The sequence below is a fragment of the Coregonus lavaretus genome (genome assembly GCF_964263955.1).
Source record: "Coregonus lavaretus genome assembly, contig: HAP1_SCAFFOLD_514, whole genome shotgun sequence".
NCBI classification, from domain to species: Eukaryota; Metazoa; Chordata; class Actinopteri; order Salmoniformes; family Salmonidae; genus Coregonus; species Coregonus lavaretus.
In genome coordinates this window covers 144,026-156,762 of record NW_028156187.1, presented here as the reverse complement: position 1 = coordinate 156,762, position 12,737 = coordinate 144,026, and the positions used below count along the sequence as shown (strand labels likewise).

The 12,737-nt window shown below is 44.1% G+C and overlaps 1 protein-coding gene across 1 annotated transcript; it reads left to right on the top strand.

Moving 5' to 3' along the window:
• Positions 1 to 1,085: 1,085 nt before the first annotated feature.
• LOC311126666 (uncharacterized protein) lies at positions 1,086 to 6,612 on the top strand. The gene is made up of 8 exons (XM_084200655.1): positions 1,086 to 1,199; positions 1,341 to 1,417; positions 1,680 to 1,848; positions 2,219 to 2,659; positions 2,873 to 3,394; positions 4,523 to 4,774; positions 5,401 to 5,601; positions 5,863 to 6,612. Exons 2-8 carry the CDS (start codon positions 1,409 to 1,411, stop codon positions 6,507 to 6,509), a joined length of 2,241 nt encoding a protein of 746 aa, XP_084056781.1. The 5' UTR covers positions 1,086 to 1,199; positions 1,341 to 1,408; the 3' UTR covers positions 6,510 to 6,612.
• Positions 6,613 to 12,737: the final 6,125 nt, after the last annotated feature.

The following is a 12,737-nucleotide window of genomic DNA, read 5'->3' as shown; positions in this document are numbered from 1 at the left end:
CAAGAAATCCACAGTGACTTACAGACCACTAGTGAAATATTACTCACTGATCATAAGCATGTCATGATGGAATAAATTAGCATTGGGGATGAACATCTTATCGGTTTATTACTCTTATCTATAAAACATGTGATTTAAGAAACAGTGTCAGTAGGCTACTTTGTATACTGATATATTGTTACAGGCTTTGGACTTTGTCTTTCCCCTCCAGCCCAGATGGTGACAGTACATGTGCATCAAAGCTGGGACCAAGAGACTGAAAAACAGCTTCTATCTCCAGGCCATCAGGTTGTTAATTAGTCACCACTAGCCAGCCTCTGCCCAGCACCCTGCCTGGTACTCTACCCTGCATCGTACAGACTGCTGCCCAGCACCCTGCCTGGTACTCTACCCTGGATCGTACAGACTGGCCCTGCCTGGTACTCTACCCTGCATCGTACAGACTGCTGCCCAGCACCCTGCCTGGTACTCTACCCTGCATCGTACAGACTGCTGCCCAGTACCCTGCCTGGTACTCTACCCTGCATCGTACAGACTGCTGCCCAGCACCCTGCCTGGTACTCTACCCTGCATCGTACAGACTGCTGCCCAGCACCCTGCCTGGTACTCTACCCTGCATCGTACAGACTGCTGCCCAGTACCCTGCCTGGTACTCTACCCTGCATCGTACAGACTGCTGCCCAGTACCCTGCCTGGTACTCTACCCTGCATCGTACAGACTGCTGCCTTCGCTGGTCACTTTAATAATGTTTATATACTGTATTCTAGCCAAGGCTCATCCTATATAACTAATGCTATACACACCTTTTCTTTTAATATACTGTCTATACACACCATTACATATATACATTGACATTCCAGCCCCGGACATTGCTCGTTCTGATATTTCTTAATTTCTTTATTTTTTACAAAATGTGTGTTTTGTATTGTTTGATATTACTGCACTGTTCGAGGTAGAAACATAAGCATTTCGCTGCACCTGCGATAACATCTGCAAAGTATGTGCACTTGAACAATACAATTTGATTTGATTTTGATTTGATTTACTAATGCACACCAAGAAGACGACGTAAACCAAACCCGGAAGTAGTAATGCAGCTAGCTGATGTTAACGAACAAGTTTATTTATCTCACTTCAAAGCATTGTAGCTAGTTACATACAGCTAATATCACCAGATAACATTTATGATACGGCTATGGTAAGTATTATTCACTGACTGGACTAGCTAACGTATGGAACTATGAAACGCGGGGTTAACGCCTCTGCCAGTTTAGGAACTAACTTACAGTAGCCCAGTTGTAGCTGCGCGCTATCGCTAGCTAACATTTCTCCCTCACAGCACAGCAAGAGACTGGAATAGCTCTGGCACAACAACGTCTTCCTCGAGATATTTGAAGTCCATTCACAATGCATGAGGTGAGAAGACAACCTCTAACTTATTAGTTTGCTAACGTTAACTAGCTAGCTAAATTAGCTAACTAACGCGTTAGCTATGCAACTTCACTTGTCAGAGTTGAATAAGTCGATAAGTTGTCAGGACAGTTAGTTAGCTAGCTAGCTAGTTATCTCAAAATAATAACTTATCAACCCTAACTAGGCTAGTTGTTAGGACCGTAACAAAGCTTAATATTCATTATCGATACAATTTGTGATGTGCTCTCACCTTGGCTTTTTATAGTTTGACGAACATCAACAGTCAAAATGGCTGGGTTCTGACTGTAACCATGGTGACCAGCAACACCAGAGCAGCAAGCGACTGCAGGGTCCCGAGATGGTCCAAAGATTTAACATTGTATTCAAAGAGGAGCCTGAAGATGATCATGAACCTTGGGGTCAGATTAATACTGGTGAGTGCAATACCTTTCAATAGTTGTCCCATGTAGCAAAGACCAGATGGCAAACTATTCCCTTTACTATTCCCACTACATTGATGCTATAATAGGGAACAGAGTGCTATTTGGGACGCATATACCATCTCTGTGGAAACTGCTTTTGTATCACCAAGAGCATTAAGAAGGCTTTATTAGTTCATGCTGATAGTCCAATAAGATCCCACTTGAGAAAAAGCTGCCCCTTGTCCTCTGATAGGTCAGGTGGAAACATCACCATGTTGCTTAAACCTATCAGGTCTCGACAAGTACATAGGGTGTGGAATTGGGCCTCTAATGATGTTCCCAATTGAGCTAGACTGACCGGACTCTTCCTATATCCCCACAGGAGAGAGTTGCAGCCATCACTCTGACAGTGAGGCGGAAAGTTCTACCTCAGGAGAACCTGAACAACAGGACCAGTCCGAACACAAATCCAAGAAGACGCACAGCTGCAGAGAGTGTGGAGAAGAGTTCCCTACCTCGTATAAACTACACAGACACCAACAGATCCGCCTAGGGGTGAAGCCTTACCGACGTTCTGCATCTAGGAAGAACTTCACCCACAAAGAGAACCTGAAGGTGTACCGGCTAGTCCGCACAGGAGGAGAGAAGCCTTACTCCTGCCCTGTCTGTGGCAAGGGCTTTACTCAGCAGGGAAATATGACTGCCCACCAGAACACACACACCGTAGAGAGAGAGAGTGACAACACCGAGGAGGAAGAAGAGGAAGTTGGTGGATTGATACATTCTGAAGGAGCGGTAGGTCATTGGGATCCTCGTCAGCTCGGTAAGTAGCGGTGAAAGGATGCCTTTAAAAACATACAAAATAGGCCCCAAATGGCACCCTATCCCCTACACAGTGCACTACTTTTGACTGGGGCCCATAGGGGTAGTGCACTATAAAGGAAATAGGGATTCAGTTGGGATACACTCAACCTACACTACTCTAGTTGTTGACCTATTTGCTCTATTAGTACATCCATGTTACTTTCCCACACAGGAATGAGTCCTGCCTCCAGCCACGGCAGTGAGGAGACTACCTCTACATCAGAAGGACCTGAGCAACACCGGGAGAATCATCAGACAGCCAGGACGTCTCACCAGGAGAATCATCAGACAGCCGCGACGTCTCACCAGGAGAATCATCAGACAGCCAGGACGTCTCACCAGGAGAATCATCAGACAGCCGCAACGTCTCACCAGGAGAATCATCAGACAGCCAGGACGTCTCACCAGGAGAATCATCAGACAGCCGCGACGTCTCACCGATGCTTTGACTGTGGACAGGAGTTCCCTGGTGCCTATGACCTCATGCTACACCAGAGGACCCACTATATAAGGAACAGGGTGCCATTTGGGAAGCATACCATGACTGCACACCAGCAAACATACACTGTAAAGAGAGAGCGTGGCGACACTGAGGAGGAGAAAGAGGAAGAGGAGGAGAAAAGGGAGGAAGAAGAGGAAGTTGGTGGTTTGATTAAATGTGAAGAAGTACCTACTTGGGATCCTCCTCAACTCGGTAAGTGGCTAGGAAATGATGCTATTAAAGAACATGAAGATTTAGTCCTAAATGGGACCCTATCCCCTATACAGTGCACTACTTTTGACCAGAGCCCATAGGGAAAAGGGTGCCATTTGGGACACACTCAACTATACTACCATAGTTCTGGACCTAAAGGAAACACCTAAATAAAGTGTCTTTAATAGGGTGTTGGGCCACCACAAGCCGTCGGAACAGCTTCACTGCACCTTGGCATATATTCTACAATAATAATAATAGTAATATATAATATGCCATTTAGCAGACGCTTTTATCCAAAGCGACTTACAGTCATGCGTGCATACATTTTTTTTGTGTATGGGTGGTCCCGGGGATCGAACCACAAGCCGTCGGAACAGCTTCACTGCACCTTGGCATAGATTCTACAAGTGTCTGGAACTCTATTGAAGGGATGCGACACCATTCTTCCTTGATAAATTCCATCATTTGGTGTTTTGTTGATGGTGGTGGAAAACGCTGGCTCTGGCACCGCTCCAGAATCTCCCATAAGTGTTCCACAGGGTTGAGATCTGGTGACTGAGACGGCCATGGTATATGGTTTACATCGTTTTCATGCTCATCAAACCATTCAGAGACCACTGGTGTCTGTGGATGGGGGCGTTGTCATCCTATGGGGGCGTTGCCATCCTATGGGGGCGTTGCCATCCTATGGGGCGTTGCCATCCTATGGGGGCTTTGCCATCCTATGGGGGCTTTGCCATCCTATGGAGCGTTGCCATACTATGGGGCGTTGCCATCCTATGGGGGCGTTGCCATCCTATGGGGGCGTTGCCATCCTATGGGGCGTTGCCATCCTATGGGGCGTTGCCATCCTATGGGGGCGTTGCCATCCTGGAAGAGACTACACCCGTCAGGATAGAAATGATTCCCCGTAGGTTGAAGGTCATCACTCAGAATGGCTGTGTATTTATTGGCGTTTACCTTGGTCTCTAAGGGGTTGAGTGGACCTAAACCATGTCAGGAAAATGCACCCCACACCATAACAGAGCCGCCAGAACCCTTCACCGTGGGAAACTTTGTATCCCTCATTTACTCAAGTGCTTCCTTTATTTTGGCAGTTACCTGTATATTATTTTCCCCCCACAGGAATGAGTCCTGCCTCCTGCCACGGCAGTGAGGAGACTACCTCTACATCGGGAGAACCTGAACAACATCAGCAGAACCCCAACACAGCCACCACGTCTCACCGCTGCCTTGGCTGTGGACAGGAGTCCCCCTCTGCCTATGACCTGATGCTACACCAGAGGACACACAGAGAGAGAGACGTCTACGAGTCTGTCTGTGGAGAGCTGTGCTACCAGAAAGACTTACTCAAAACACATCCGAAAGTTGACGCAGGTGAAAAGCCACAGATATCCTTTTAAAAAAGATTACATCAGAATCTTGTGTGTGAGCAGCCATGTTGGAAACCATGACTGCAAGAGTGTAGCGTAAGTGGTTTGAGTGACTTGAGAATATGGTTTATCACACTAAGTTTACCACAGCTCAACGTTAGTGATGTTACAATGTAAAACTCAACCACATTGCTGATGTTGCATTGCATCAACCAATGGTTGCGTGCCGTGTCATCGACTGCACAGTCGGGTGTCAGATTGCCATATCATATGATGTGGTTTGATGATAATATTTATGTTAAACACCTATCCATGTGTCGTCAGATCTGCCATGCAGTCAGCGTGGAATGTGACCAGTGATAACTCACTCTTTTTATTTTTTACACATTGGCCTTTCACTAGTAAACTGACACGGCGGCCGTGTCCGAATACCCATGCTAGCGTACTAAATAGTATGCGAAAAATAAAGTGTTATAGTATGTGACATTTCTAAAATAGTACTCCAAATGCGTCACCTAATACGCGTGAATTCTACTAGAACAAACGGCCGAAATGAGTATGCAGTTTTAAGTATGTAGTACGCTAGTATGGGTATTCGGACATGGCCACTGTCTTTCTTTCCTGCATCAGGAATAGCTGTACAACACCAGAAGAATCCCAAAGCTAAGAAGTCTCACGGCTGTGTAGTGTGTGGGAAAGAACTATCTGACGCCATGAAGATGAAGAGGCACATGAGAACACACACAGGAGAGAAACCTCACTGTTGCTCTGTGTGCGGCAGGGGATTCACACAGAAAGGACATCTGAAAACACACATGAAAACACACAGAGGTGAGAAGAAGTCTTAAATTAGTGTCCCAGACTATGGAAAGATTTTTCAGCTGGAGTTTATTGTGAAAAAATATACTTCAGACATAAGACGTTTTAAATGTTCACTGTTTTATCAGATTGTTAAATGTTGAGTAGTTCTGAAAAGAGAATGTATGTCCTAGTAACGTTTGACTGCATTTCCCTGGGACTTTCTGACTTCTTCATGAAGCACATGCTGGTTTCACTGACTTCACATTATCTCACGCTGTGTCTTCAATGCAGGATTGAACCCCAAATTGTGGTCCGCTGGAGAGGAGAGTCCCTCTACATCAGGAGAACCCGAACAACACCAGGAGAACCACACAGCTAAGACATTTCATAACTGCATAGAATGTGGGGAGGTGTGCCAAACTCTACCAGCACTAAAGAAACACTTGAAAACTCACACCAGAAAGAAGCCTTCTTACCAATGCTCCCTTTGCGGGGCGGAATTCACTGAGAAAGGGCTAATCCAAGACCACCAGTTAAAGCATGTCAGAGAGAAGCCTTACTCCTGCCCTGACTGTGGGAAGTGTTTCGTCAATGAAAGCTACATCAAAATTCACCAGCGAACACACACTGGAGAGAGACCCTACAGCTGCCCTGTGTGTGGAAAGAGCTTCATGAAAAATTTCGACTTAAAAAGTCATTTACTGACACACACTGGAGAGAAGCCATACCTTTGCTCCATCTGTGGGAAGACGTACAGTAGAGAAGGAACTTTCAAAATCCACCAGAGAGTTCACACAGGAGAGAAACCATACCTGTGCACTGAATGTGGGAAGCGCTTCAGCTGTAGAGCAAACCTTCATTCACACAGGAAAAGACATGCTGGCAAACCCATAGGACCTAAACGGCGGTTAGGCAGACCTAAGCAACTGCCAAACTGACAATGGGACTGGACAAATTAACCTATGTAGTGTCTCTCCTGATCAACAACAACAAAAAAATAGTTATGTTAGTCTTGATTATGCATTTCCCATAAACGGACATAAACAATAGAATATAAAAAGAATGCATCTGTGGACGTCTGAAGGACTGAAATATGTACCACAGGACCTAAACGGCAGTTAGGCAGACCCAAGCAACTGAGAAGGGGACAGTACTGGTCAAATTAACTTACACAGTGAGTTAGACATCATATGTAAGACATCACTGCACAGCTGAAACATATACAGTACCAGTCAAAAGTTTAATGGAATCATGTAGCAACCAAAACAGTGTTAAACAAATCAAAATATATTTTATATTTGAGATTTTTCAAATAGCCACCCTTTGCTTTGATGACAGCTTTGCACACTCTTGGCAATTCTCTCAACCAGCTTCATGAGGTTGTCACCTGGAATGCATTTCAATTAACAGGTGTGCATTTTCTTAAAAGTTAATTTGTGGAATTTCTTTCTTTAACACTTTTTTGGTTGCTACATGATTCCATATGTGTTATTTCATAGTTTTGATGTCTTCACTATTATTCTACAATGTAGAAAATAGTACAAATAAAGAAAAACCCTGGATGAGTAGCTATGTCCAAACTTTTGACTGGTTCTGTATGTCCCATGGAAATCAAGAGAGGGTGGTCTACAGAGAGACGTGGGATGGGCTGAGAGTAGCTGAGGGGTGGGATTACAAATCCATGATCTGTAATGGTTAGGACTGAAAACACCATATGTCATGTATACAGGACATGTTTTAGAGTGGTGTTGTGGAGAGCAGTGGCTAGCCAGCATCAACAAAGCCGGAGCAAAGAAGAAGGACATGAGGGGACAGTGAGGTGCGTTGCTGAGGCTGCGGACCTGACTGTCTCTCCGACTCTGACTGACCGGCTCCCTCCAAGACCATCAATGGCTCTCAATACCATCTGATCTGTTTCAACTCCCAGATTACAATCTATCCTTCAGCTCCCATCCTTGCAGATTTGTATGTTTTTTTTTGTTCAAACTTGTACGTGCTGTGTGCTGCAATTGAGTTTTTAGCTGCCAGGTACGGCCTCCATGTAGTAATAATAATAGAGTGATGAGGAGGAGCGGCAGAAGTCAAAGCATTCACGCTTCTAGCGCTTCGCCCAGCTGTTGTCAAGGAAGTTGTCAAGGAAGTGAGTTTGTGTTTATACAGGACCTCCCGCCCCCTACCTACCATCAACCAATCTTGTCAATGTGGAGCTATACGGAGCCCTCCGCATTGTTACAACATTTGGGAGGCACACAGCGATGAGGAGCGGAGCTCGATCTCGCCTCCGGAGGCTCTGCAATTGCGTCACTCCCTCCATATGGAGTCTCCGGACAGCACTGCCGGATCAAGCATAAATCAGTTATTAGTGTTCAAAAGTAATTTAGCCATTCATAGTCATGACGGGTTCGAGCTACAGTACCTTCAGAAAGTATTCTCACACCTTTACTTTTTCCACATTTTGTTGTGTTACAGCATGAATTTTTTATTGATTAAATTGATATTGTCTGTCACTGGCCTACACACAATACCCCATAATGTCAAAGTGGAATTATGTTTTTAGACATTTTTACAAATTAATTAAAAATGAAAAGCTTAAAAGTCTTGAGTCAATAAGTATTCAACCCCTTTGTTATAGCAAGCCTAAATAAGTAAAGGAGTAAAAATGTGCTTAACAAGTCACATAAATTGCATGGACTTACTCTGTGTGCAATAATAGTGTTTAACATAATTTTTGAATGACTACCTCATCTCTGTCCCCACACATACAATTATCTTTAAGGTCCTTCAATCAAGCAGTGAATTTCAAACACAGATTGAACCACAAAGACCAGGTAGGTTTTCCAATGCCTTGTAAAGAAGGGCACCTATTGGTAGATGAGTAAAAAATAAAATAAAAAAGCAGACATTGAATATCCCTTTGAGCATGGGGAAGTTATTCATTACACATGCATAAATGGTTTACTACATTTCCCATGATCCATTAAAGGACATAAACAATGGAATATAAAGGAATGCATCTGTAAAAGCCCAAACAAATAACTACTGACGCTGTAAATTAGAGTGAGCTAAATAGAACGCTGCGATGCACCTGACTTCATATGTACAGTGCATTCGGAAAGTATTCAGACCCCTTGACTTTTTCCACTTTTTGTTACGTTACAGCCTTATTCTGAAATGGATTATATATATTTTTTAATCCTCAATCTACACACAATACCCCATAACGACAAAGCTAAAACAGGTTTTTAGATTTGTTTGCATATTTATTACAAATAAAAAATGAAATACCTTATTTACATAAGTATTCAGACCCTTTGCTATGAGACTCGAAATTGAGCTCAGATTTACATTTACATTTACATTTTAGTCATTTAGCAGACGCTCTTATCCAGAGCGACTTACAGTTAGTGAATACATATATTTTTTTATACTGGCCCCCCGTGGGAACAGATGCATCCTGTTTTCATTTATCATCCTTGAGATGTTTCTACAACTTGATTGGAGTCCACCTGTGGTAAATTCAATTGATTGGACATGATTTGGAAAGGCACACACCTGTCTATATAAGGTCCCACAGTTGACAGTGCATGTCAGAGCAAAAACCAAGCCATGAGGTCGAAGGAATTGTCCTTAGAACTGCGAGACAGGATTGTGTCGAGGCACAGATCTGGGAAAGGGTACCAAAACATGTCTGCAGCATTGAAGGTCCCCAAGAACACAGTGGCCTCCATCATTCTTTAATGGAAGAAGTTTGGAACCACCAAGACTCTTCCTAGAGCTGGCCGCCCGGCCAATCTGAGCAATCGGAGGAGAAGGGCCTTGGTCAGGGAGGTGACCAAGAACTTGATGGTCACTCTGACAGAGCTCCAGAGTTCCTCTGTGGAGATGGGAGAACCTTCCAGAAGGACAACCATCTCTGCAGCACTCCACCAATCAGGCCTTTATGGTAGAGTGGCCAGACGGAAGCCACTCCTCAGTAAAAGGCACATGAAATCCCGCTTGGAGTTTGCCAAAAGGCACCTAAAGACTCTCAGACCATGAGAAACAAGATTCTCTGGTCTGATGAAACCAAGATTGAACTCTTTGGCCTGAATGCCAAGCGTCATGTCTGGAGGAAACCTGGCACCATTCCTACGGTGAAGCATGGTGGTGGCAGCATCATGCTGTGGGGATGTTTTTCAGCAGCAGGGACTGGGAGACTAGTCAGGATTGAGGGAAAGATGAACGGAGCAAAGTACAGAGAGATCCTTGATGAAAACCTGCTCCAGAGTGCTCAGGACCTCAGACTGGGGTGAAGGTTCACCTTCCAACAGGACAACAACCCTAAGCACACAGCCAAGACAACGCAGGAGTGGCTTCGGGACAAGTCTCTGAATGTCCATGAGTGGCCCAGCCAGAGCCAGGACTTGAACCCGATCGAACATCTCTGGAGACCTTTTAATATTTTTATTTTATCCATTTTAGAATCAGGCTGTAAAGGTACAACATTTGGAAAAGGGAGGTCTGAATACTTTCCGAATGCACTGTATCTGTCCCTACCAAATGAATCATGACTACCTGACTCTTTTTATGTATCTGTCCCTACCAAATGAATCATGACTACCTGACTCTTCATATGTATCTGTCCCTACCAAATGAATCATGACTACCTGACTCTTCACATGTATCTGTCCCTACTAAATGAATCATGACTACCTGACTCTTCACATGTATCTGTCCCTACCAAATGAATCATAACTCCCTGACTCTTCACATGTATCTGTCCCTACCAAATGAATCATGACTACCTGACTCTTCATATGTATCTGTCCCTACCAAATGAATCATGACTACCTGACTCTTCACATGTATCTGTCCCTACCAAATGAATCATGACTACATGACTCTTCACATGTATCTGTCCCTACCAAATGAATCATGACTACCTGACTCTTCATATGTATCTGTCCCTACCAAATGAATCATGACTACATGACTCTTCACATGTATCTGTCCCTACCAAATGAATCATGACTACCTGACTCTTTATATGTATCTGTCACATTTTGTTATGTTTTATTCTAACCAAATAAATAATGACTACCAGTAGAAGTCATCTTCTTCAGACATGTTCTTTTCTCCACTTGTTTGTCTGTCTGTTACGTGTTTTGTTCCTGATATATTTTGTAAGAACAAAACTAGGGCCCTTCTGCACAAAGCTTCTGTTGGTCATAACTAATTAGTCAAACAACACATTCTTTACTTGACACCATTTTTTAATTGTCTGTATATTATTTCACTTAATTGATGTTACTTATGGTGCCAAGAAATCCACAGTGACTCACAGACCACTAGTGAAATATTACTCACTGATCATAAGCATGTCATGATGAAATAAATTAGCATTGGGGATGAACATCTTATCGGTTTATTCCTCTTGTCTATAAAACATGTGATTTAAGAAACAGTGTCAGTAGGCTACTTTGTATCCTGATATATTGTCTTTTGTTCATAATGAATGACTTCAACAACATTATTCACCATTTTATTAACTCCAGTTGAGGTTCGACTATAAATGTAAACCACCCTTTAAAATGGACAACATATCTTTAGATCCACTTTATAAATCCAGTCCATTATTACTACTTAGTCTTCTACTAAACTCCCCCCTTTTCAGGACACTGTCTTTCAAAGATAATTCGTAAAAAATCCAAATAACTTCACAGATCTTCATTGTGAAGGGTTTAAACACTGTTTCCCCATGCTTGTTCAATGAACCATAAACAATTAATGAACATGCACCTGTGGAACGGTCATTTAAGACACTGACAGCTTACAGACGGTATGCAATTAAGGTCACAGTTATGAATACTTAGGACACTAAAGAGGCCTTTCTACTGACTCTGAAAAACACCAAAAGAAAGATGCCTAGGGTCCCTGCTCATCTGCGTGAACGTGCCTTAGGCATGCTGCAAGGAGGTATGAGGACTGCAGATGTGGCCAGGGCAATAAATTGCAATGTCCATACTGTGAGACGCCTAAGACAGCGCTACAGGGAGACAGGACGGACAGCTGATCATCCTCGCAGTGGCAGACCACGTGTAACAACACCTGCACAGGATCGGTACATCCGAACATCACACCTGCGGGACAGGTACAGGATGGCAACAACAACTGCCCGAGTTACACCAGGAACGCACAATCCCTCCATCAGTGCTCAGACTGTCCGCAATAGGCTGAGAGAGGCTGGACTGAGGGCTTGTAGGCCTGTTGTAAGGCAGGTCCTCACCAGACATCACCGGCAACAACGTCGCATATGGGCACAAACCCACTGTCGCTGGACCAGACAGGACTGGCAAAAAGTGCTCTTCACTGATGAGTCGCGGTTTTGTCTCACCAGGGGTGATGGTTAGATTCACGTTTATCGTCGAAGGAATGAGCGTTACACCGAGGCCTGTACTCTGGAGCGGGATCGATTTGGAGGTGGAGATTCCGTCATGGTCTGGGGCGGTGTGTCACAGCATCATCGGACTGAGTTTGTTGTCATTGCAGGCAATCTCAACGCTGTGCGTTACAGGGAAGACATCCTCCTCCCTCATGTGGTACCCTTCCTGCAGGCTCATCCTGACATGACCTTCCAGCATGACAATGCCACCAGCCATACTGCTCGTTCTGTGCGTGATTTCCTGCAAGACTTGAATGTCAGTGTTCTGCCATGGCCAGCGAAGAGCCCGGATCTCAATCCCATTGAGCACGTCTGGGACCTGTTGGAATGGAGGGTGAAGGCTAGGGCCATTCCCCCAGAAATGTCCAGGAACTTGCTGGTGCCTTGGTGGAAGAGTGGTGTAACATCTCACAGCAAGAACTGGCTAATCTGGTGCAGTCCATGAGGAGGAGATGCACTGCAGTACTTAATGCAGCTGGTGGCCACACCAGATACTGACTGTTACTTTTGATTTTGACCCCCCCCTCCCCCCTTTGTTCAGGGACACATTTTTCAATTTCTGTTAGTCACATGTCTGTGGAACTTGTTCAGTTTATGTCTCAGTTGTTGAATCTTTTGTTCATACAAATATTTACACATGTTAAGTTTGCTGGAAATAAACGCAGTTGACAGTGAGAGGACATTTATTTTTGTTGTTGAGTTTATGTTATTGATGACTTGACTCTTATTGTTAATATGTACTGCA

Excerpts from the sequence above, each read along its gene's own strand:
- LOC311126666 (XM_084200655.1), top strand. Across the intron at positions 2,660-2,872 it reads TTGGGATCCTCGTCAGCTCG|GAATGAGTCCTGCCTCCAGC; the intron begins GTAAGTAGCGGT and ends TTTCCCACACAG. Across the intron at positions 3,395-4,522 it reads TTGGGATCCTCCTCAACTCG|GAATGAGTCCTGCCTCCTGC; the intron begins GTAAGTGGCTAG and ends TTCCCCCCACAG.